The following is a 27,406-nucleotide window of genomic DNA, read 5'->3' as shown; positions in this document are numbered from 1 at the left end:
TAAACATTTAATTAAGCAATAAGGCACAGGGGGGGGGGGGGGGGGGGGGGGGGGGGGGGGGGGGGGGGTATATGGCCAATATACCACGGCTAAGGGCTGTTCTACACACACAACGCAATGCGGAGTACCTGGATACAGCCCTTAGCCATGGAATATTGGTCATATACCACAAAGCCCAGAGGTGCCTTACTGTTATTATAAACAGCAAATGTGCCTGGGTAGGCCAGTCTGCCTGGGTAGGCCAGTCTGCCTGGGTAGGCCAGTCTGCCTGGGTAGGCCAGTCTTATTATGGATAAGAGTGAGAATATTTGTAGACACTCAATATTTATTGATAAGGCATACCTAGCTCATTACCATGCACTTTCTCCACCCTGTGAAGTTCATCACAACCTATTTCATCTGTAGCCTAATAAACAACATGTTTCCTGAGTCGTATTGGGAAGACCACACACACACACACACACTCTCATTACTGCTTTTTTTATTTTACCGACAAAGTATAACACCATGTCGAACGAACACATCCTGTTATCACAGCTGTCGTGATGTTTTTAATAAATATATACACTGCATATGGAAACGTGGTTATTGAGGGAGAAAAATCTACCAAAATACAATGCATAAATATATTATTTTTTACTGCAGTCGTTGGACAAAGACAACAAGGCTGTGTTGGAATCAGCAGGAGCCACAGTAGTACTGTTCAGTAGGCCTACAAGATGAGGTACTGGTGCTGTGATGAAGCTGAAAGCCCTAAATTCTTATTTCAGTAACAGAAGACAAGGATAGGCCACTCTTTCCACATTCTATTGCCCGTTCCAACTCTCAAACCTAATAACAGCCTCATTCATGGCCAACACCCCCCCTGCAAGACAACATGCTTTCAACTTTCATCTCCCCAGCCACACCCCCCCCCCCCCCCTCCCAAAAGCAAAGGACAAAAAAAGACTGACACAGAAAAGAGGGTAGGCGGGGGGGTGCATGTCTGCTCAGGTTAAACATCAAATAGCATGCCACACACACCTGCAGCGAGACAGGGGCTTGGCCTATGCCATTGCTCTGCTTTGAGTCTGGGTAAGAGCAGAGAGAAGCAAAGTCTGTAGCATATGAGGATTTCATCAGTCTGCCTCCCCAAGACAACCCCTGACAATCAGGATTTCAAAATCAAATCAAATTTCATCAGCAATGAGAAAGGTACAGCCCCAGTCTGTATTCAATTAAACAAAAGTCTATTTTCTGTGAGGGTACAGTCAGGGTTTCCGTTAGCCGGTAATAGCAGAATTCTGGACAATTAAAATAAATGAAAAGCTGATAAAATTGGCACCTACAAATTGTCCTGGAGAAGAAAGCTCACATTGTGAAATAATGCATTTTAGCCTATTGATTGATTAAAATATTAGTGGATGTAGCCAGAGAGCTGCTGATAAAACTCAAACAGCTGTTTGTTGCTGCTGGCATGAAACGGGCTTTAAATGACCCCAATCATTGCCACGATTAAAAAAATCATTCCCAATTGGTAATTGAAGCGCGCTTGCCATTCAAGTGACTACACAACTTGGCAGGCTTCAGTACATCACACACCACTTTGCAATGAGCTGGAGGCAGTATGCATTTTGAAAACGTATACTTAATTGTTTGGAAACTGAAAGTTTAACTACATTATTATTTTGGAGGCAAGTCTTACCTTGCTTCAAAGTAGCGTAGCCAAAACCCAACCAAACTTGCAAGCATATATTTTCTAAAAGACTTCCATATACCATTGAAACAAGTAACCTTTTTCTCTCATTTTCAATTGGTTTTCAATTCAATTTTCTTTCATTGTCCAGCAGCTAAAGGCACAATCCTACGCAAACTCAGCAAAAAAAAAAAAAAACTATTTTTCAGGACCCTGTCTTTCAAAGAATTCGTGAAAATCCAAATAACTTCACAGATCTTCATTGCACCTGTGGAACGGTCGTTAAAACACTAACAGCTTACAGACGGTAGGCAATTAAGGTCACAGTTATGAAAAGTTAGGACACTAAAAACTCCTTTCTGCTGACTCTGAAAAACACCAAAAGAAAGATGCCCAGGGTCCCTGCTCATCTGCGTGAAAGTGCCTTAGCCATGCTGCAAGGAGGCATGAGGACTGCAGATGTGGCCAGGGCAATAAATTGCAATGTCCGTACTGTGAGATGCCTAAGACAGCGCTACAGGGAGACGGAGACAGGACGGACAGCTGATCGTCCTCGCAGTGGCAGACCACGTGTAACAACACCTGTACAGGATCGGTACATCCGAATATCACACCTGCGGGACAGGTACAGGATGGCAACAACAACTGCCCGAGTTACACCAGGAATGCACAATCCCTCCATCAGTGCTCAGACTGTCCTCAATAGGCTGAGAGAGGTTGGACTGAGGGCTTGTAGGCCTTTTGTAAGGTCCTCACCGGACATCACCGGCAACGACGTCGCCTTTGGGAACAAACTCACCGTCGCTGGACCAGGCAGGACTGGCAAAAAGTGCTCTTCACTGATGAGTCGTGGTTTTGATTGTTGGAGTCGCATTTATCGTCGAAGGAATAGGCATTACACCGAGGCCTGCACTCTGGAGCGGTATCGATTTGGAGGTGGAGAGTCCGTCATGGTCTGGGGGCGGTGCGTCACAGCGTCATCAGACTGAGCTTGTTGTCATTGCAGGGAATCTCAACGCTGTTCTAATGAATTTATTTCAATGGACTGATTTCCTTCTATGAACTGTAACTCAATAACTGGTTGTGCCACCTTCAGCTGCAACCAAATACTTCCTGTAGTTGTTGATCAGTCTTGCTGCAAGACCCAGCTATCACCACCATGCGTTTGAGGTTCTTACTGTTGAATGCAGTGTTTGTCCGGCGTAATGGAACCCATGTCATCCAGAAAGTTACTTTTGAATTATCGGTCCATAGGAAATTCTTCCAAGAGTCTTGATGATCATCCAGGTGCTTTTGAGCAAACTTGAGTCAACTTCTTGGATAACATGGGTCCCATTATGCCATGAGGGAGCCAAACACTACCTACCTCAATAAGAATCTCATACCAACGGTCTAGCATGGTGGCGGTAGTATAATGGTTTGGGGATTCTTAGCTGCCTCAGGACCTGGATGACTTACCTTAGAAGGAACCATGAATTCTGCTCTGTATCAGACAATTCTACAGGAGAATAATCAGGTCATCCGTCTATAAAGTTGAAGCGCAGCTGAGTCATTCAACAAGACAAGGATCCAAAACACAGAATCAAGTCTGCATTAAAATTACGTTTTGGAAAGGCCTAGTCAAAGTACAGAATTAATCCCAATTGAGATGTTGTGGCAGGACTTGAAACAAGCAATTCATGCTTGAAAACCCCAAAATGTTGCGTTAAAGCAGTTCTGCATGGAAGAGTGGACCAAAATTCCTCTGCAGTAATGTGAGAGCGATCAACTACAGGAAGCATTTGGTTGCAGTCATTGCAGCTAAAAGGTGGCACAACCTGTTGAGTGTAAGGGGGCCATTACTTTTTCACACAGGGGAATTGGGTGTTGCGTAACTTTGTTAATGAAATAAAATAGGTATATTTGTTTTGTTATTTGTGAACTCAGGTTCTGTTTCTCTAATATTAGGTTTAGGTTGAAGAGCTGATAACGTTCAGTATCAAAAATAGAGAAAAATCAGACTGGGGCAAATGCTTTGACGGCACTGTAAATAAAACGCATGTGAATAACGATAGTAAGAAAACCTCCGGGAAAATGGGTCATATTTTTTTTAACCGTTGAGGCTAGGGACAAGTTGTTTTCTTTGCTGTAAAGCTGCAAGCATGCCAGTCACGAAGCAGTGCTCCATTTTCCCTCTGACACTCAGAGGCTGCATGACAATGAACTTGCAGTCTACTCAGACTGGTCTGTGCCCTGTTATAACAGGCCATGAAATGATACAACGTATCAACATTGCTTGCTGCTCCAATTTAACAAAATGTACAAATCTAACAGAAGACTCATGAGGGTCTGGATCCCCGCTCGCCATAACAGAAATTATTTATAAAAATCTAACTGAGGAATAGACGTACATGAAGAGCAGACGGAGAGAAGCAGGTGAGTGAGGGCTGGTAGGGGATGCTGAGGGAAGCAGGTGAGTGAGGGCTGGTAGGGGATGCTGAGGGAAGCAGGTGAGTGAGGGCTGGTAGGGGATGCTGAGGGAAGCAGGTGAGTGAGGGCTGGTAGGGGATGCTGAGAGCAGCAGGTGAGTGAGGGCTGGTAGGGGATGCTGAGAGCAGCAGGTGAGTGAGGGCTGGTAGGGGATGCTGAGAGCAGCAGGTGAGTGAGGGCTGGTAGGGGATGCTGAGGGAAGCTGGTGAGTGAGGGCTGGTAGGGGATGCTGAGAGAAGCAGGTGAGTGGGGGCTGGTAGGGGATGCTGAGGGAAGCAGGTGAGTGAGGGCTGGTACGGGATGCTGAGGGAAGCTGGTGAGTGAGGGCTGGTAAGGGATATTGAGAGAAGCAGGTGAGTGAGGGCTGGTTGATTACAGCTGCCACATGATGTGCGCATGAAAGTGAAGTGGATATTATTAGACCTGCCCGTACAACAGACTAGTGGCTGTTGCTTCAATTCAACTGAATCTATAAACAAGATTGATAAAACATTTAACAGGCGCCAGCAGGTTCTTTAGATCGGTAGGGCAGATTAATAGGCTGACCACACCGCTCTCGTCACGTGCGCAAGCGTTGCAAAATAAATGTAGAAATCTATGTTATTCAAATATTGCGCCAACGAGCGTCTACGTTGCCATGCTTTTTGATCTGTCCCCAAATGAATGCAATTGGTTCAGAGTTTGTTTTGATATTTTAACCTGCGTGTAGTGATCACGTTTGGTGTAGGGGGAAAAAATCAAATGTATGCACGATGGCGCACGCGGCCGGTTTGGGTTCCATGTAAGTCGGTAGTATCATATGAAACAGTACGATGGTATTCTAAGATGTTGATACTAGCGCGGTACCGGGATTCAGTGCAACACTAGATTGGACAGCCCTAATTTAGATTGAGTTATATAACTCACAGTTCGCAAAAGACTGTTCAATGCAGTGCGTAGTGGATTAAAGTAGGCCTAGGCTATGTGCTATATCAGATAGCATACAAGCAATTCTACTACACTTTATATGACTGGAGACATTAGCTAAATTATTTTATATACGACTAAAGTTTGAGGGTAGCCTACTCGTGCTGCTGCTCCAGTTTCAACTGTTCTGCCTTATTATTATTATTCGACCATGCTGGTCATTTATGAACATTTGAACATCTTGGCCATGTTCTGTTATAATCTCCACCCGGCACAGCCAGAAGAGGACTGGCCACCCCACATAGCCTGGTTCCTCTCTAGGTTTCTTCCGAGGTTTTGGCCTTTCTAGGGAGTTTTTCCTAGCCACCGTGCTTCTACACCTGCATTGCTTGCTGTTTGGGGTTTTAGGCTGGTTTCTGTACAGCACTTTGAGATATCAGCTGATGTAGGGCTATATAAATAAAATTTGATTTGACTGACAAAAGGATCAGGGTAGCCTAGTGGTTAGAGCGTTGGACTAGTAACCGGAAGGTTGCGAGTTCAAACCCCCGAGCTGACAAGGTACAAATCTGTCGTTCTGCCCCTGAACAGGCAGTTAACCCACTGTTCCTAGGCCGTCATTGAAAATAAGAATTTGTTCTTAACTGACTTGCCTAGTTAAATAAAAGGTAAAATAAAAAATTTTTTAAAAAAGGGACATTGTCTGATCCAATAGGCAAATAAAATGACTTCCATCTAATCTGGACGAGGAAATTATTGTCCAAAAACAAAACGAGCGGCACTGACCCAATGATAAAGACAGTGAATATGCACACTCAACCCTGGGTACAATTTACTCTAATCGAACAGAAATTATTTTTCAGTTTAAATGCTAAAAGGTTGCAGAGGCACTGGCCAGACAGACGTTGACAAACGTCAGCCTTCATTTGGATTCAGTTTGCCATGCATGTGCTGAAGAAAGGGATAGCTGGAGGCAGTTGGACTGAATGGAGTTTAGAGACATGCTGTGTAGCATGATAGCTGGAGGCAGTTGGACTGAATGGAGAATTGTTATTTTTTTGGGAGAAAAGCTCAGAGCTCAATCCTCTCTTTTAAAGTGACCTCTCCTGTACAAAGAAAGGACCATGAGGCGTGCACACACACACACCCTGCGGCGCATTCATCTCTGTGCTGATCTACTGAACACAGGCAGGCGCTGCGGCCAGATCAGGCTATTAACAGCCGGAGGATCATCAGGCATTCCCCACAGGGCAGCCAGCACACAGCCACAGAGATACTACCTTAGTGTACGTCCTGCCATCCACCCTGCACAAGCAAGTACACAAAGATGTGCCAATTCATAGCCAGTGTGTGTGTACCTGGAATATTGAAATGGCCTGAAGCCTAATAAAAATTCACATGCAATCTCCTATTAAACCTCTTAGCATAAACTGAAGCCAACTCCTCTCAATGTATCCTTCCTCTTACCAAAAGGCAGCGTTCTATACAAAGCGAACACATTCAAAACAATCTGTTCCCACTAAACACATCGTTTGTGTGGCAAGCTACCCAAATACAGGCTAACACATTATTTAACCCAGTCCAAACATTATATGGACTTAGTTTTCTGACATGTCATATGTGCGTTACAGAGAGCTTCCTGTGTGGAGGTCTGGGATGTGGAAGTGGTTCATTAAGGCTGCTAGGAAATGTTATGATGATTAAATTTGGGACTGAAATTTGTTTGACTTGATGTCACAAGCATTTCCATGCAGTAGCTATATAACCATGTCAACAGAGAGTAAGCATAGCATCTAACAGAAAGAGAAAGGAAGGGACAGAGGCAGATGGACAGAGAAAGGCAGAAGAGAGAATGCCTGTGTGGGCTGTTTCACATTATATCCCACCACAAATGGACAATGTGTGTGTGTGTGTTTGTGTAGGCTCACTGTACATTGATAAGCATCAAAAGCCACAGCTGTACACAGTGTTTCTATGTCCTCAGTGAACGTCTCTTTGTTTTTCTCCTGTGAGCCCTCCATACCAGTTTCCTTCCTCAACATTGTTTGACGCCTCCAAAGTTATGCGCATATCTCAGCTCAACTGGCTTACTTATGTAGGCAATATGCCTTATTTGCATCGATGCAGTCCTCGCTCACTGGCTGTCAGGTAACAGCAGTCCTCGCTCACTGGCTGTCAGGTAACAGCAGTCCTCGCTCACTGGCTGTCAGCTAATGCAGGAGTGAGACTGAGGTGTTCTATTCTGTCAGGAGGCCTGTGACTCAGCCCAATAGGATCATGAATGGCTCTGGCAGCAGTCCAAATAGCCAATAGTTTGTCTGTTGTTCTGTTGCTTGGAGTGTGCTGCAGCAGTCCCAACCCAAGCAGTTCTGAGATGAAACCTAACTACAGTGTGAGTGAGTACATATCGTTACATAATACTACTTACAAATGCTGTGCCAGGACAATGATGTCATCGTGTTTACATTGTCATTACAACGTATACAAAGGTTCAATTTATATGTCATGGAACCTCTCATAGCCAGGAGGTCAGGGAGCAGTTGAAGTGTGGTTAACTGAAGTGCAGTATCCCCTGGAAATGTACAGTAGTCTAGGTACAGTAGGCTACATGTAACCCGACATCACATTTTGAGTGGTATGCTTCTAGTGGGGACTGCTTGGGTTTTTCCAGGACTGTTTACACACTTGTTAAAATATAGGTTTCCCTCAGAGCTCCATTTATCCTGGGTGAGGATAAGTTTGTCCAGGAAAAGTCTAGAAACCACCCCTCTGTCTTTTGGAGAGACCCTGGAGAGTGACTCACCTCAGTGGTGTCTGGACGACAGCCTAAGCTAAGTCACTGCCTACAGTAAAAAACCTTGATGGGCCCCTTCAGTGACACCAACCTGGCTTTAGCAAACCAGCTGATTGCAGCATATGGGAGCAGTGCCAAGAGGCAAAGGGGTTTGTCTTTCGGACATTGTAACTCAGGGGGCCTGGTCTGGAGGCAGTGACTCGGGAAAGCTTCATGCGTTCCTATGCTAACGCTGGGAGACTGCGGAATAGGCTGTCCAGCTCTCCTTTCCCATTCACACAAAGCTGAGGGAAAAAAATAAAAATTATCACATTACACAGCATGAAAAAACAGCCTGCACTTGGCTGTTAATGTTTGAAATACGTAACCCAACTTTCACTGTTTATTCAGACACGCAGTCTTGGTCAATCCTTTAGTAACCATTAAATCAGTAGAGAAAGTTCAAAGAGGTGTGTTACGCAACACTAGCTGAGCAGTAGACGTAGAAAATGGTTTTGAAATCCATCACCACTGATTGTCTACTGCAGCGTTTACACCCTAAAAATGTACCTACCGCCTTACTTCCTCATTTTCTCTTAAGATACAGAAACCAAAGTCCTTCCTGTCTTCTTCAAGTCATGCTCCTTGGTGCTTCGACCCAACAGCTTTCTTTTACTCGTTCTGTGACCTTGCAAGCAACCAAGTCAGACCGCTAGCCTGCTTTTGGCTATCGTCATGTTAGATATTATGTTTGTACCTTTGAAACTATTTGCTTGTATCAGGGTATGCAAATATCCCTTGTCCAAAGTGGTGTGGGGATTTGAAAATCCCATCTGTGAAGGGGCATTGGTGGGGGAATTTCCATAGGGTGACTTTGTTGTGTTGAAAGAAAGGACGTTTTCTGAGAAGCCAGCCCACTTGTTTTTCCCTACCTCTACTAGGATAAATGACCCTTTAAAAAACATCGATTTGCATTGTCTCTGCAGGGGTTTAATTTTGGTTTGTGGTCACAACCAACGAGCGCCACAACAGGCATTTTAAGCTGGACACCCTGGACACTTCCAAAGAGGCCTTGATGTTACTGGTCAGAGTGAACGCGTTCGCCATCTGTCCATTGGGAGTGTGTGTGTGAACTAGAGGTCTTCATGGATCCACCTGTACCCGGATACCGAGACGGGATCCATAATTCTAAATAATGTCTGCTCTAGGATTGTCAAGGGTATCAGGCGTGTCATTTTAACTGACTTGTTCGGAAGAACCTGAATCCCTCACCCTCTTTGGTTAATAAAGTAGCTTTAGAAAATTACTTTTCTGCTGCTTCCCTCGCTCGGTTTGAACCGGGTCCGGATCCGATCTATACAGAACGGGTCTAGATGTCTTCGGGTCCGTTGGGAATGGGTCCCTATATTAAAAAACTTAATGAATATCAGGTCCGGGTGGGAAAGCCCCAGATCCTTTTCAGAACAGGTCCAATTTTAGGACCTGTGAAGACTAGTGTGGACACAGCAGCACCCCTATGTCAGCTGCTCCCTCAGAGAATGTGAGGTTGGGAAAATCTGCAACATCACTAGCAGTAAACCCACTCAATTAGCATTCACATCACACTAGCCTTCAGATGACATGTATCCAATGCAACACAATTACAGAAATGGAAGTACATAAGCCAAACTAAAACACACATTAGACAGTCATACTTTGCAAAGAGATAATCATAGTATATCTTAATGCAGTGATTTTATTTAACCAGGAAAAGCCCACTGAGACATTGTCTTTGGCAAAGGAGACCTGGCCAAGAAGGCAATACATTACAAAATGCAAAACATACAATCTCAACACAGTCCACATATACACTCCTGAAAAGTGTTTTGCGCCAAAGTTGGCCACCTTCATCATAGCAAGCACAGCAGAGAAACCACTGACATGATCAACAAGGTGTAGGCCTAGACTGCCATGTGATGGGCAACTATTGAGGTTTGCTGAAGGTTATTCCACAGACAGGGAGTCTATCCCCAGTCAGCTGACAAATTAAACCCTTCAGTGTGTAAAATGAAACCTCAGGAGAAGTGGCAGTGATTGTTTAAGTGTTGTCTTGTTCATCCGTGGAGGAGAGCTCAATCCCACTGAATGGCTGTTTAACACCAAACCGCCTGTCCTTTCAGCTTATAAGTAAGTACCTGCTATGGAACGTTGCCGGGTGCCTCTTTAGCATACACATCAGATCATACATCATACATATCAACACCCAAAAGTGCAGCAAACATAAGCACCAACAGCTTGATAAATAGTGCAGAAATTATAAAAGGATTCATTGCATTAAGATACCTCTCAATTTAAAAAAAAGAGTTTAGAATCAAGGATATGTTTTGTATAATTCTACAAAGTCCTAGAAAAAGCAGGCTATTGCCTATTTTAGTTTCCCTTAAAATAGAAACATTAGTGTAATCCATTTGACCAACTTCATTTGTACATTTGATTAGTAGTCGAGTTACATTAATTAATAAAGTCCAGTTACAGCTTCTTTTGACAAAGTAGAAACAAAAAGATAACCAGCCAGATGCACAGGTGACATTATTTGCTGTATTCATAAAAAAAAGCACGAGTGCATGAACCATTGTAAAGGATGAATTGCAAAAATAGTATATTTTAATTAGGAGTTTGTTGGTAGGTTGTTTTCTTTGCCGGAGCAGGGGGTGAACACCCAGGGGACTGGTCATGTGCTGAATGCATGGACAGCACAGATATTCTTGGAAAAAGGGACATTTGGAAATAGAGCTGCATCTCTTGAATTATGAGAGTTATTTGACAAAGGGAAGTGTCCGAGAAACACCAGAACATGCTCGTTCTGATACGATATAGAAATCAAGATGCTTTACCTGCATGCGACTCTGAAGGAGGATTTGATAAAGTGATGATCCTATCCCTGCATCTGTAAGACTACAAGATGCGCCGATCTCTTCATGTACAATTTTGACAGCTGATAGACCTAATATGGTCACACTCAGCCTATAGACAAGATTACATTGACAATAGTCTAACTCTTATGTGTGAAATTAGTTGATAGCCAGGCTGTTCAGGCTGACTGGCATTGTTTGTTTCCCGGTCAGAAAGTTGGATAGATTCACAGATATGTTTTGCATTATTCTAAAGGCCAACTGCAACACACAGCATGTTTTCATTAGTAAAAGAGTTACAGGAAATAAAACAGTCCTGTAACAGCTTCTTTTTACAAAGTAAAATGTTAAAGAGAACGATATCAACCCTCAAAGCGCACAGTGAAATTATTTGCTGCTGATAAAATAGCCATGACAAACTGATCATTACACTATTGTTGTCTTTCTAAATTAATTATTCTCTCTTCACCCTCTTATAATTAATTTACTTCACAAATTAAATTGTGAAGTAAGGTGCACAAGTATCACCCATTCCATTAATTTGTCATTCATTCAGAGAGGAGAGAGAGAGAGATGCATTAGTACCTGGCTGGGTACCAAAGTCATACAGCACATTGCCTTGGCGGGTTAAATCAGTAATAGGTGTGTGTGTGTGGGGGGGCGGGGGGGGGGGGGGGGACAAACTATTTAAATACGTAAAAAGGCTAAATACTTTTGTTTGTGATTTCAAAATTCTGACAAATGAGCAGTGTAAAATACAAGCATTTAGGAAAAGTCAGGGAAGGAGCAGAACATAGATTTTTATTTTATTTACAAAATCAAACTTCAGTGGCTGTTGGCAGTTAATGGCATGTTTGAGGGGAAAGGTTCCCAGAATGCTGTGCAAGCAAGATGACTTCCTTGCTACGGTTAACCCATATTGTTTTTAACACTCAAAACTGGTGAAACATCTCAACAACATAGATATCCCTCAATAGCCACATGCAGAGTGAGATAGTATAAGGTAGAGACAGAGCAAGACCTGTACTCAACACCAACAGGTGACTTTAGGCCCATGTTATTTTAACTGGGCTAAAATAGGTTACAGTAACTCAGATTTAAGCTCCTGGCAACATTTGCTTTTAGTTTCCACAGTGGCAACATTCATGAGTCACAGTGGTTTACAGTGGAGTCTGATAACTAGTGTTGGTCATGAGAAGATATGGCCTTTTATAGCTGGGCTGAAAGTTTCAAACGTATGCAAGTCATACACAGGAGGATATTTTACTGTAAACCATACAGGTCACTTCAATTCAACCAATGTATGAGTGTTTCACTGGACTCCCTTTAAGTATTAGTGTAGCCCAATTAGCTCACTAAGCAGAGCATTTGTATTTCGTAGCATGCAGGTCGACTGGTCAGGGGTGCGATGGCTTCAACACCACACTACAGTTAACGTACATAACCCAACTCACGGGTTTCATGCAGAAAATATAGAGGAATAAACATTCTAAAACTGTACAACCTTGGTTGCCCCAGTAACACAGAAAATAACATAGCTCGTTGCTAGGATACCCCTTGCCACGGGAAAGGGGTGGCTGAAGTGCATAGATATGGGACAGAACCTTTCAGCACAGAGCCAGGGGCTGTGGAGAACAAACATTAAACCATTCATATCTGACGCCCATACAACACCACTTTGAGAAGCAGGCTAGATCCTTTGAAGCCAACAGTGTATTCAAATGAATATCTATCATTTGAACTGCTTAACAATAGTGTTTAAATAACCCTTTTGATAATTGCTTGAAAAATGGTAGACTAGAACATAAAAACTAGGTATAATAGTCTTAATGGTATTACAGGCTACGCTAACGTTACATAAGCACTTGGGGGCTCCCGAGAGGCGCAGCGGTCTAAGACACAGCATCTCCTGACCCCTCCTGTCTCAGCCTCCAGTATTTATGCTGCAGTAGTTTATGTGTCGGGAGGCTAGGGTCAGTCTTATATCTGGAGTGCTTCTCCTGTCTTATCCGGTGTCCTGTGTGAATTTAAGTATGCACTCTCTAATTCTCTTGGAGGACCTGAGCCCTAGGACCACACCTCAGGACTACCTGGCATGATGACTCCTTGCTGTCCCCAGTCCACCTGGCTTTGCTGCTGCTCCAGTTTCAACTGTTCTGCCTGCGGCTATGGAACCCTGACCTGTTCACCGGATGTGCTACCTGTCCCAGACCTGCTGTTTTCAACTCTATGGAGACATCAGGAGTGGTAGAGATACTCCTAATGATCGGCTATGAAAAGCCAACTGACATTTACTCCTGAGGTGCTGACTTGCTGCACCCTCGACAACTACTGTGATTATTATTATTTGACCCTGCTGGTCATTTATGAACATTGAAACAACTTGGCCATGTTCTGTTATAATCTCCACCCAGCACAGCCAGAAGAGGACTGGCCACCCCTCATAGCCTGGTTCCTCTCCCTGTTTTGGCCTTTCTAGGGAGTTTTTCCTAGCCACCGTGCTTCTACACCTGCATTGCTTGCTGTTTGGGGTTTTAGGCTGGGTTTCTGTACAGCACTTTGAAATATCAGCTGATGTAAGAAGGGCTATATAAATAAATTGATTTCAGTGCTAGAGGCGTCACCACAGACACCCTGGTTCGAGTCCAGGCTGAATCACAACTGGCCGTGATTGGGAGTCCCATAGGGTGGCGCACAATTGGCCCGGCGTCGTCCGGGTTGGGCCGGTGTAGGCCGTCAGAGTAAATAGTAATTTGTTCTTAACTGACCTACCTAGTTACATTTTTAAAAGCCTGTTAAGTAACGGATATTTGCTCTATGATTAGTGCTTTATGGTTTATCCAAAGATCTGCCGTCACTTCAGGGTCCCCATGTCTTCTCCTGGGCCATAACATTTAGTTCTGCCATTTTATTTTCTCCATCACCTTAAGCAACGAGAATGTTCCCCTTTACAACGGCAGTGATCATATTGAATGGAAGCAATAAAAACTGAGGTAGAAGCACCTCGGATTAATTCTATAGCGCAAGCAAAAAATCTAAAGCATTTTGATGCAAGTCGTAGGCTACTACTTAAGGTTGAGGCCACGATGCAGCAAAACAAAGATTTACTTTTAAATTGATGCATAGAGGGAAATCCAAAGCCAGGAAGAGATGAAAGACACCCTCACTGTGCCTGTCTTAAGCTTAACAATGACTAAATCTAAAACAATAGCTGTCGCCTATTTACCCCAATGGAAGTGTGTTTTGGTGACAACACCAATCATATTTATATGGATTTAGCCTAGTTTGCAGTTCCTTAAAATGCCAAACTTTTGGCAGGTGTCTCTCAACAATAAATAACACAGAAGATGAGATGGAATTTCATTTTTTCCATATCAACTCTCTCTTGGAGAATCTGACAATGGCTTTCTTGAGAAATTAAGGATATTCCAAGCAAGAAATTGCCAAAAAATGGAAGATCTCGTACAACGCAGTGTACCACTCCCTTCACAGCGCAAACTGGTTCTAACCAGAATAGGAAGCGTGGGAGGCCCCAGTGCACAACTGAGCAAGAGGACAAGTACATTAGAGTGTCTAGTTTGAGAAACAGACGCCTCACAAGGCCTCAACTGGCAACTTCATTAAATAGTAACGCAAAACACCAGTCAAAGTCAACAGTGAAGAGGTGAGTCCGGGATGGTGGCCTTCTAGGCAGAGTTGCAAAGTAAAAGCCATATCTCAGACTGGCCAATAAAAATAAAAGATCAAGATGGGCAAAATAACACAGACACGGTACAGAGGAACTCTGCCTAGAAGGCCAGCATCCGAGTCACCTCTTCACTGTTGATGTTGACTAGTGTCTTGAGTTACTATTTCATGAAGCTGCCAGTTGAGGCCATGTGAGGCGTCGGTTTCTCAAACTAGACACTATAATGTACTTGTCCTCTTGCTCAGTTGTGCACCGGGGCCTCCCACGCTTCCTATTCTGGTTAGAGCCTGTTTGCGCTTTGAAGGAAGTGGTACACAGCGTTGTATGGAATAGCCTTCATTTCTCAGAACAAGAATAGACCGACGAGTTTCAGAAGTGCTTTGTTTCTGGCCATTTTGAGCTTCTAATCGAACCCACAAATACTGATGCTCCAGATACTCAACTAGTCTAAAGAAGGCCAGTTGTATTGCTTCTTTAAAATCAGGACAACAGTTTTCAGCTGTGCTAACATAATTGCAAAGGGTTTTCTAATGATCAATTAGCCTTTTTTAAATAAACTTGGATTAGCTAACATACCATTGGAACACAGGAGTGATGGTTGCTGATAATGGGCCTCTGTAAGCCTACGTAGATATTCCATTTTTTTTTAGATAAAATAAATAAAGCCGTTTCCAGCTACAATAGTCATTTACAACATTAACAATGTCTACACTGTATTTCTGATCAATTTGATGTTATTTTAAATGGGGGGGAAAGCTTTTCTTTCAAAAACAAGGACATTTCTAAGTGACCCCAAACTTCTGAACGGTAGTGTATATTTTATTTATTATTATTTCACCTTACGTAGTAAGGCCAAATCTGATCAATACAGGTTATTTAACTTAATTCCCAATTGATTGCTCTGAGAGTGATTGGCCTTTGGAGTAATGACGATTAATACTAGGGAGGGGGTCCTGGTCCTTCTTGTAGTTTTATAAAATTGTGCGTCGACTTACTGAGAATTCAACGGAACCTTAATTGAACAATTGATAGTGTTCTGGTCAGTACTAATCCAATATGAGAACTGTAGCCAAATGAATGCAGGTCCTAGGGCAATAGTTACACCATGTTAAGTTTTGGGCTATGAGTTTGCGCCTCAAGCTCCTTAGGAGCTCTTATATTATGACCAACACTAACCATATCCCTGGAGAAATCACACTGGCTCATCATCGTTCTTCAGTACATCTGTAGCACTACACATAAGTAAGCAGCAAAAAAAATAAAAAATCTATTGGAACAAATATACTCCCCTGAGGTGCACCAATTAGAGAGATCAGGGATCAGGCTTTTAGTCCCTGAGCCATTACTACCGGGCTAGGGACACGCAACCACAACAAGCATTCCTCCATTACTGAGCCATCACTAGGGGGCTAGCAACCAGCCTTCCTCCATTACTGAGCCATCACTAGGGGGCTAGCAACCAGCCTTCCTCCATTACTGAGCCATCACTAGGAGGCTAGCAACCAGCCTTCCTCCATTACTGAGCCATCACTAGGGGGCTAGCAACAAGTCTACCTCCATTACTGAGCCATCACTAGGGGGCTAGGGACAAGCAACCAGCCTTCATTACTGAGCCATCACTAGGGGGCTAGCAACCAGCCTTCCTCCATTACTGAGCCACCCCTACGGGGCTAGGGACCAGCCTTCCTCCATTACTGAGCCACCACTACGGGGCTAGGGACCAGCCTTCCTCCATTACTGAGCCATCACTAAGGATCAGCAACCAGCCTTCCTCCATTACTGAGCCATCACTAGGGGGCTAGGGACCAGCCTTCCTCCATTACTGAGCCATCACTAGGGGGCTAGGGACAAGCAACCAGCCTTCCTCCATTACTGAGCCATCACTAGGGATCAGCAACAAGCATTCCTCCATTACTGAGCTATCACTAGGGGGCTAGCAACCAGCCTTCCTCCATTATAAACCACAGAGGGAGGTGAGAACACAGCAGGCCCACGGAAAGCGCAGCAGCAACAAGAGAAGGCTCGTCTTACAGACAAGGAGAAATAAAACCACACTGACAACTTTTACATGCACACTAACAATTTAATAAACTGATTATGGCAGAAGGCCAAGTAAGGCATTAGTCATGTCAACACCTTGCTCTGCTGAACTTAAAATGGAAGTCATAATTTAAGTAAGCATACACCGATTAAAATACCTAGTTTTCTGAGCAATATTTCCAATGATTAGGACATGTATACAGCTTAATAGGCATTACAGCGGTGTATATGAGCTGCGTATGTGCCAGCACCAGGTAGCGCAAGCCTCCCTCTTATGCGCGAGTGAAGTGAGTTCTTAAAAACTATAAGTATGCATCTTATAGTTCTCATAAACTTTATATGTCCGAACTCCGAATCAAAAAGTCTTCACAGAAATAACATGGTCACCGTGGTAGAATGTTTATTTTGATTGGTCATTTTCTGCATTTATCAAAAGGCCCATCAGTAGCCTGATTTCAGATGTGTCCATGTAAACAGGATTATTACAGAAATCATACTTCTTGCAAAGCATGGAAATGTTTTAAACTATTATATTACCCTGACTATCCACAACAATCACATTATGTGCATTAAACTGTATTCCAATAAAACCACAGAGCAGAGTAGTTCTTCATTAGTGACTGCTTTAAACATACAATGTGAAGCATCATTGGTACAAAGTATGCTTTTCTCCAGAGGAAAAGTCCCAGCGCTACAGAGTAAACCCCTGCCTTAGAGCATTGGCGTTCTTCTGAGGCTTACGACTTCATTGTAACAGGCTGGTCAGCGTCATATGAGAGTTGACAAAAGCCTTTAAGTCTGACATTGTAGTGTGGATAAGGGCCTCAGAGTCCACTACTTTCTCAAGGAGGTACATGGAAGGGTTAATAAAGAGGAAAAATTGAATTTCATAATTTACTATTACCATAATTTATTATAAGAAATGCTGTTGAGTTAACAAATAGTGATCTATGTACTTTGCTGTGTGACATTGACACATTCAGTTCAGCCGTTGCTTAGAAAAGTGTCACGACGCCAACGATTTTCACACGAAAAGCTAAATATTACTCTGGGAGTGTTTCCTTCTCTCCCTCTCTAATTGGAACGTAGTCATGCTGATGTTTGACAAAGATGAAGGAGCGAGAGACCCGACTCAGCCAAGCGGTTTACTTTAACATACGTCATTCTAAAGAGAGTGCATTCACGACCAATCAGACACAGCTTTCTTAAACAATTCCACACTAATGCTATTTGCACCAGTTATTACAGCAGATGGACTAACATGGAAAAAGATGAAACCACAACAATAATGACCCTATTAAGGAATGCAGGGTTTGGATTATAAATGCTATTTCACAGCACGGGATTAGGCATGTGGTCAAATGACAGTGTTGCCAGAACATGTCATTATAGAGCAACAATACCTGGTTGCATATCTGGAATTCCTGTGACACTCACGGGCCACTCCTGGCCCCCAGGCAATGGTCAATGATATGTTACACAGAATGAACACTTGTGCAGTGACTCATACTAATGCCAATGGGCCTACGAGAAACCCCGAGGCTATGCATTTGACTAACCATAGAACTAGGCTAATTATGTTGAACAACCTATCCTAATAAGAACTTCTCAGCATGACAAGCTAGACCAAAGACTTCCTTTAAAGCCAGACAGGTGATCACATTACCAAGAGTATGTCAACCTGCAGGCATGCTATAACAAGTCCCACCCACACAAGCTTGCCTCAGTGTGGGTGAAAGGGGTGTGGTACAGAAGTATAGAAGGGGCCAAAGCACTTCATGTGGAGAGCCAATTTCATAGCAGGCCTACACCAAGAAAGCAGGGAGGGGAGCTGGCTGGGGCCTGCTCAGATTACACTGCCCACATTACAGAACTAAGACATCGGTAGCGAAGTTAGGGGGTAGCGGGCGTGGCCAATGGCACCGTTTTAGAGGCCCTCTAGGCCGCAGAAACAGTTTGCCTTTTTAAAGTCAATTTCCTACAATGCTACACATTTTTCCATTGCTTATGCCTTGTTCTTGTGCTATCGGAGTGTATCAAACGTAAAATCAAGGGGGGCCCCCACGCAATGACAATTTTAGATTCTCCCCGACTCTCAAGTTTTTATTTAGGCGATTGTCAATTATCAAAGATGATCTTATTTAAAAAGATATAGCACCATTATCTTTTCTATACACTGAAAACGTTTTACCATCCAGAAAATGAACACTTATTCATCACGATAAGTAGCCTATACTAGAGAAATTTTACGTTTGAAATTAAAATAAGTTTGCTAATATGAGTAATTGCTAAAGTTCAGTTGGCAAAGCAAAAGGCACTCGTCAACTTCAAACGACCGGCTCCTTCATATTTTCATGCACACATAAAGGGTAAAGCGCATCTAACCCAATTCTAATTTCCTGTACTTCTTGTGTTCGCTGTATAGGGCGTTCTGAAACATGACATCAATGAATGGCAGAAAATCATAAAACTCATGCAAGTGAAGTAGAACCCATAGGACTGATAGTGCCTCCAGAAATTATTCATACCGCTTGACTTATTCCACATTGTTGTGTTACAACCGGAATTCAAAATGGATGAGCCTAGATAGATACTAACATACATAATGAGAAAGTGGAAACATGTTCTCAGAAATGTTGTATTTAATTTTCAATAAATGTGACATAAATATCTAATTTACATAAGTACTCATACCCCTCGCCATGCCACTCCAAATGGAGCTCAGGTACATTCAATTTCCTTGAGATGACACTACCACTTGATTGGAGTACACCTGTTGCCAATTCAACTGCATCTCAGGCATCACCGGACATGCTACCTGTTCCAGAACTGCTGTTTTCAACTGTCTAGAGACAGCAGGAGCGGTAGAGGTGCTGACCTGTTGCACCCTTGACAACCACTGTGATTATTATTTGACCATGTTGGTCATTTATGAACATTTGAACATCTTGGCCATGTTCTGTTATAATCTCCACCCGGCACAGCCAGAAGAGGAATGGACACCCCTCATAGCCTGGTTCCTCTCCTGGTTCCTTCCTAGGTTTTGGCCTTTCTAGGGAGTTTTTCCTAGCCACCGTGCTTCTACACCTGCATTGCTTGCTGTTTGAAGTTTTAGGCTGGTTTTCTGTACGGCACTTTGAGATATCAGCTGATCTAAGAAGGGCTATATAAATACATTTGATCACTACAGACCCTGGTTTGATCCTGGGCTGTATCACAACCGACCGTGATCAGGAGTCCCATAGGGCAGCGCACAATTGGCCCAGTGTTGTCCGGGTTAGGGGAGGGTTTGGCCATGGGAGGGTTTGGCCGGGGTAGGCCGTCAATGTAAATAACAATTTGTTCTTAACTGACTTGCCTAGTTAAATAAAAAATACCCTTAAGTCCAAGACAGAATTGTAATGAATTTAAAACAATTTCAAGACTGTTTAAAGTTTCCGAGAGCAGTGGTCTCCATCATTGGGAAATATGGAACTACCCAGACTGCCTAGAGCTGGCCATCCAACCAAACTGAGCAACCGGGCAATCAGGACCTTGGTCAGGGAGGTGACCAAGAACCCAAGGCACACTATGAAAGAACGAGAGTTCATTGGCTGAGCTGGGAGAACCTGCCAGAAGGACAGTCTACAGCACTTCACCAATCTGGGCTTTATGGGAGTGGCCACTCCTGGGAAGAAGAAAAAGAAAATACACATGATAGCACACCTGGAGTTTGCAAAAACACACATGAAAGAATCAGAGCATAAGGCAAGATTCTGTGGTCTGATGAGAAACATTTTACTCTTTGTCCTGAATGTAAAGCGATCTGTCGGGAGAAAGCCAGGCACAGCTCATCACCCGTCTAACACCATCCCTACCGTGAAGCATGGCTGTGGCAGCATCATGCTATGGGGATGCTTTTCAGCGGCAGAGACTGGTCACACACACCAGCGGTGGGTTTGTCGTCAAAAGATGGATACATGTGCAGAAAATAACCTCATACCTACTGTAAACTATGGTGGTGGATATTTTAGATTATGGGGTTGTTTTGCTTCCACTGGTCCTAGGGCTCTTGTTAGGACAATAGCGTCATGAACTCTACCAAGTACCATAACATTTTAGCCAAAAACCTGTGTGCCTCTGCCAGGAGGCTGAAACTTGGCCACAAGTGGATCTTCCAGCAAAACAATGACCCCAAGCACACATCAAATCCACAAAGAAATGGTTAAATGACCACAATATCAACATTTTGCAATGGACATCTCAGTCTCTGGACTTGAACCCCATTGAAAACATGTGGTTTGAAATGAGGGCAGTCCATAAGCACAGACCGAAGTATATGAAGGACCTGGAAAGATTCTGTATGGAAGAATGGTCTAAGAAAATGTCTCCTCTGAGTAATTGTATCAGTATAAAATGTTTTGCTCATCTTTATTAGAGGGCCAATCATTTTGGAGGTGACTGCATTTAATTTAGAGCTACTTGAGCCATATACAGCTGAGGTAATATAGACCACCAGTCATTGGTTATGTAAAGAGTGGCCAGCTCTAGAGCTGGACACTATGTTGCTACCTGTATTCCATTTAATGATGTATTGTGTTATTGTTTAAACCACAATGACCAAACTCTTCACCTGATGTGGACAATCTGATGGCAGATCCCTGCCCATGCTATTCATCCTTTTTCTCCCTGCTGAGTGGGACTGAGATTAAAGATATTTTGTGCAGAATACTCTTCCCCATTTTGTAAATATGCAATCCAACAGAGATAAGAGAGGCGGCAGGTATCTTAGCAGTTAAGTGCTTTGGGTCAGTTTCTTTCAAATCCCAGAGGCAACTAGGTGAAAATCTGGTTGATGTGCCCTTGAGCAATGCACTCAACCCTAATTGCTCCTGTAAATCGCTCTGGATTAGAGTTTCTGGTAAATGGCTCAAAATGTAAAATAAGGAGACGTTAATTAAGAAAATAGAGAATTGCAGGTGGTTGCGAACATGTCGTCCATCGGTCTTTCATCAGAGGTCTGGTGGCATAAAAGGAGAACGCAAACAAGCAGTGTCAATATGGATGAAACAGAAGCTAAAAGACTTGCCCCAATTTATGAGATAAAATACATTCTCCCACAGCTGCTATGTTGTATGGCTGGGCGATATGGACATCGTATCACAATATTTATGTTATTTTATGTTTTTGAATAATACAAATTCTATATATGCTTTATGAGTAGTTGTGGCAACAAATAAGTGATTTCAGATGCGGCTTCCTCCATTTTGTTTGTTTGATACTGTTCATTTCCCACACTTAAAAAAATATATAATTTCCTCACTGCTACACAGGGCTGCCTGCATGATATGGGCAAAAAAAGCCACACCTAGTTAATTGGTGAACTGTTGGAATATAGCGGGCAGCACATTGAATACATTGTTGTTTGACATAACATAGAATGAATAAGCCAGGAAGGATTTATTGACAGGGTAGGAACCAAATGTTGGTCAATGTTTCCAGGGGATCCTAATTGCGTTACATTTCATGTTTTTCTTACCTAGCTAACATATTCATGGATCGGTAGAAGGGACGCGTTGTTGTGTCTGGACGGGCTGGAGAGAAGGAAAATGGCATCCCTTGAGAGGGCAAGAACAAGATGTATGTCCGGAGAAGTGCACTATAATCATAAGGAGACGTATTTTTGTTTATTTAACCTTTAATTAACTAGGCAAGACAGTTAAGAACAAATTATTTTTTTCAATGACGGCCTAGGAACAGTGGGTTAACTGCCTTGTTCAGGGGCAAAACAACAGATTTGTACCTTGTCCGCTCGGGGATTCGAACTTGCAACCTTTCGGTTAATAGCACAACGCTCTATCCACTAGGCTACCCTGCCGTATACTTGGAATACAGAGGAGGAATGGCGGGAAAAGGAAAATGGTTTGTTAAAGAAGAATGGTAGAAAGTGTAAGCAGAGTGAGCTGTATGCCTGATCAGACAGGGGAAGTGTGTGTAGATTGATAAGGGGGAAACAAAGCAATTTTAGAATAAGGATACAAAATGTGGAAAAAGTCAAGGGGTATGAATACTTTCCGAATGCACTGTGTACAAGTTATCCTGTATGAGCTTTTGTGCCAAATACATTACGTTGTTACAGGTGTCAAGCATATGGGCATTAGGCAGCCATGTGTATGAGGGAGGTTCCTAAGGGTGAGAAGTGTGCAGAAGGGCATGAGACAAAGGAATGTGTAGCATTGGGAAAGTAATGGTATGTGTTAATTGTCGGGGTGCCGATGGGACTAGGGTTCAGAAATGTCCGGTGTGAGAGAAGCAGGTTGAGGTTTCCAGGGTTAGAGTAGTGCAGAAGTTGTCAGCATTTATAATAATGGTTAACAAATGTACTGCAGGGATGGAACCGAAATTGCAGAAAATTTAGGTTGAGGCGAGCTGCAGAGGTAATTGGATGTAGGAGACTTGATGTCAGAAGAGTTACAGGGTGTGTTGAGTGGTGGTGTCCCGTCCTTTTAGGCGGTTGGCCTGAGGTAGTACAAGATAGATTTAAATAGTGGAGTGTGGTGGTGGCTTTTTAGTGAGTTTTATTTTTATTTCAGCTTTATTTAACCAGGTAGGCTAGTTGAGAACAAGTTCTCATTTGCAACTGCGACCTGGCCAAGATAAAGCATAGCAGTGTGAACAGACAACAGAGTTACACATGGAGTAAACAATAAACAAGTCAATAACACAGTAGAAAAAAAAGAGAGTCTATATACATTGTGTACAAAAGGCATGAGGTAGGCAAATAATTACAACTTTGCAGATTAACACTGGAGTGATAAATGATCAGATGGTCATGTACAGGTAGAGATATTGGTGTGCAAAAGAGCAGAAAAGTAAATAAATAAAAAAGTATGGGGATGAGGTAGGTAAAATTGGGTGGGCTATTTACCGATAGACTATGTACAGCTGCAGCGATCGGTTAGCTGCTCAGATAGCAGATGTTTGAAGTTGGTGAGGGAGATAAAAGTCTCCAACTTCAGCGATTTTTGCAATTCGTTCCAGTCACAGGCAGCAGAGAACTGGAACGAAAGGCAGCCAAATGAGGTGTTGGCTTTAGGGATGATCAGTGAGATACACCTGCTGGAGCGCGTGCTACGGGTGGGTGTTGCCATCGTGACCAGTGAACTGAGATAAGGCGGAGCTTTACCTAGCATGGACTTGTAGATGACCTGGAACCAGTGGGTCTGGCGACTAATATGTAGCGAGGGCCAGCCGACTAGAGCATACAGGTCGCAGTGGTGGGTGGTATAAGGTGCTTTAGTAACAAAACGGATGGCACTGTGATAAACTGCATCCAGTTTGCTGAGTAGAGTGTTGGAAGCTATTTTGTAGATGACGTCGCCGAAGTCGAGGATCGGTAGGATAGTCAGTTTTACTAGGGTAAGTTTGACGGCGTGAGTGAAGGAGGCTTTGTTGCGGAATAGAAAGCCTACTCTAGATTTGATTTTCGATTGGAGATGTTTGATATGAGTCTGGAAGGAGAGTTTACAGTCTAGCCAGACACATAGGTACTTATAGATGTCCACATATTCAAGAGTGTAGGATTAGATGTAAGGGTTTTGTTTATTTATTTATTTTAAGTATAAGGGAGTTAGTTATACTCCAGTCTAGTAGGTGGCGGTAATACATTTATTTATTTTACATGTAACCTTTAAACTAGGCAAGTCAGTTAAGAACAAATTATTATTTACAATGACGGACTACTTATTGGATACCAATCACCGTTAAACCTCATCGAAGTAGTAACATTCACGATTCACCTATACCTCTCTTATTTAAGATAGGAATGTTTGTGCAATGGTAGGCTATCTAGGCCTACACCAGCACCAGGCTGTTTTAGCCATCTACGTTTGCTCCGACTCTTATAACATTTAGAAAACTAGCTAGCGATTAGCATTAGCGGCTAACAAGATGGATTTTAGCCACAACTTGCTAAGAAAAGACAAACTAGCAGACAGCAAGATACACAAACTAATAGTAATTATTGAACGCTTGTGGAAAGCAGCGTCGTCACCAACACAGTACTGCATCTGTCTGACCGTGGAGACTGCAGAGAGAACGGCAAGAAAGTGTTCGTGACTCCGTGGTGGAGCCACTGCTCGCTCCTTGAGGGGCAGGGTTTGGTGTGAGTAGAGGCATGCAGCAGTTGAGAGAAATACGACTCAAGTAGCAAACGAGTTAACTATAAAAACGGACATTACACGCGCAGTAGTTGCGTATCCAATTTAAGAAACCAAACATTTAAATACAATTATAGAAGGTGAAGTAAAAACCCAATCCTATCCATGCATCAATACTGGTATATAGTAAAATACGATATTCCGCCCAGCCCTACTCCGTAAAAGGACAATTCAGTGATAGCAAAGAGACACGAGGTTGAGTGTTCATATTGATTTGAAACAGTATTGGGTTACTGTCCCCATCACATATTTGGAGGGACCAACTGTTTTTTCATATGCTGCTGTACACAACCCCTGGGGATCTCTGGAAGATACAGTTTGATATGATTGAAGAGAGGGCTCACAGTGACACAGCAGAGTATTAACAAAGTCCACTGTGTGTGATAAACGGAAATGTGATTAGAATGCAAGCATTGGCAGTCTAACGTCAAAACGACCCCTTACGATATGCAATAGTTATCAATGGACCACACCTTGTTACACAACTGGTGGGCTACGTCACACACAGCAGGACACTGATTGTGGTAGGCAAGTCTAATCGCATTAAATTATAAACGATTAGCTAGGAGAGACACTGGTATCAATTTAATTGATTTAAAGGGTTGATGAATTACTCGCTTGAGAAGATGTCAATGTAGACCGCTTTGTCTGTGTGTGTGGAAAAAAACCGATTGGTGGTAGTATAGGCCTATAAGTTTTGCAACAGTGGCGCAGCCTAGGTGGAAATAGTGTTGAATGAATGGAACTTTCAATAAGCAAGTGCTAGGCCTAATACATCCTACAGTTGACAATCCAAACAATTCAACAATACACGAGAAGCTGAAGTTACCAAATTATCCAACCATTTCGAAAATGTAAAAATATTAGTATCTAGTAGGCCTAAAACATTTTTTTACAATAATGCAACAATCTAGCGAATGACGTCTCTGACTTTCTGATTAAGACGGCATTCAATGAGGTTATTGTAGCCTGCACGCTACAATCTCTGCATCACTAATAAAGCCAGTTAACCTACAGTAGTACACCAAAACCAAGGAGATAATCAATTCAAAAATATTTTTTTTACCTGGTCTAGAGGAAGATTGATTATCTCGCTTATCGGCTGCAGTAAATTGGAGCCAGTGCAGGACGATGTGGTTTCAGTAGCCATTATTGAGGCCGTGAATCCTTGCTCCCCTTCGCCGTCGCAGATACACTCTCCTCCGTTGAAAAACTGCTGTTGCCGCTGCGACTGACTACCAGGCTAGATGGTTGTCATCCGTGTTACAGCGCCACCAAAATCTACAGCACATATCAAACAGCACCAACGACAACAAAGACAGTGTGGGCGGAGGGATATATTCCGAGCCCCCCCTCCATGACATTTCTCAGCCTATCGTGTGGAGAAAGTGATTTCAAGTGACCAATCAGATGTATGTGGACGACACAGAAAATATTATGTACATTTTCCCAAACGAATCAAATTTGAAGTCGACTGTGTCTCACGTGGACTCCTCCCATGTACATATGAGGCATTCAACTTGGAGAAGAAACATTTCGCATTCATAACAACTCGGAACTCGGACATCTCCGACTTTAGTGCGTTCACGACAACTGGGAACTTGGGGGGAAAAAATCGTTTTGAACAGTCATCCAACCTGAAGGTCACTGACCTGAAAATCACTGTCATGATTTGACCTCGTTCTTTTCGGAGTTCACGGTTGTCTTGAAAGCACCATATTCAAGACAACTGGTACCATGTACAAATCTCAGAATTCCCACTTCAATGTGTTCAAAACAACTGGGAACTCTAAAAAAATGAGCTCAGACTGGGAAATGTTTATTTGAATAGTAATCCAACTCAGAATTTCAACTCGGGAACTCTGGCCTTTTTCTAGAGCTCCAACTTTCCGACCTGAAGATCACTAAGGTCATGATTTGACCTCCCTGTTGTTTTGAACACGGCATGTTTTGAATGTGTTGCCAACCCGGGGCACCAGACCATGCAAAATGTTGCTGAACGTTCATCCTTAAGTCAGAACATGGGCTTGTGTCATGTTCAAAACAACTGGGAACTGGTAAATCTCTGACTTCCAAGCATGCAATACAACTGGGAACTCGAAAAATACTAACTCTGACAGGCAAAATTGTTTTGAACGGTCAACCAACTCGGAATTCTAGAAAAACTCTGGCATCTTTCTAGAGTTCTGACTTTCCAACCTAAAGATCACTGACGTCATTAATAGACCTAGTTTTTTACCGAGGTTCCATGCCGCGTTCTAAACAACTGGGAACTCGAAAAAAGGTCAAATCATGACATTAGTGATCAACAGGTCGGAAAGTCGGGGCTCTAGGAAAAAAAAAACATTTTAGGACTTGGAATTTCGAGTTGGATGAACATTCAAAAATATTTTTCCCACTCTGAGTTTGTTTTTTCCAGAGTTCCCAGTTATCTTGAACGCTCGGAAGTCAGAGATTTACAAGTTCCCAGTTGATATGAATGCGACATAAGCCCATGTTCTGAGATAAGGATGAACGTTCAGCAACGTGTTGCATGGCATGGTGCCCAGGGTGGGTGGAGATTTTACTTAAAGTTACAATATTTAACTTTTTGGGCAACCCGATCAAATTCATAAACAAATGTGTGTTATAGATCTGTCATTCTCACTGAAAGCAAGTCTAAAAAGCGGTAGATCTGTTTTCTATAAGCTATTTCTATGCTTCCCGTTATTAAGTTTTGTTTTTGCATCTTTCACTTTGATTTTGTACAAATACACAATTTTTTGC

The 27,406-nt window shown here is 42.9% G+C and overlaps 1 protein-coding gene across 1 annotated transcript in view; it reads right to left on the bottom strand.

The window, feature by feature from the left end:
- The window catches only part of LOC139375365 (lysophospholipid acyltransferase 2-like), a 77,709-nt gene extending 51,738 nt beyond the window's left edge, over positions 1-25,971 (bottom strand). The window contains exon 1 of the mRNA XM_071117079.1: positions 25,707-25,971. Coding sequence (XP_070973180.1) covers positions 25,707-25,790 — 84 coding nt within the window. The 5' untranslated portion in view covers positions 25,791-25,971. The remainder of the gene's footprint in view (positions 1-25,706) is intronic.
- Between the last annotated feature and the right edge of the window lie 1,435 nt (positions 25,972-27,406).

This window comes from Oncorhynchus clarkii, chromosome 19, assembly GCF_045791955.1.
Source record: "Oncorhynchus clarkii lewisi isolate Uvic-CL-2024 chromosome 19, UVic_Ocla_1.0, whole genome shotgun sequence".
NCBI lineage: Eukaryota > Metazoa > Chordata > Actinopteri > Salmoniformes > Salmonidae > Oncorhynchus > Oncorhynchus clarkii.
Note: the sequence above shows the minus strand (reverse complement) of the source record. Positions and strands in the feature narration are given on the sequence as shown.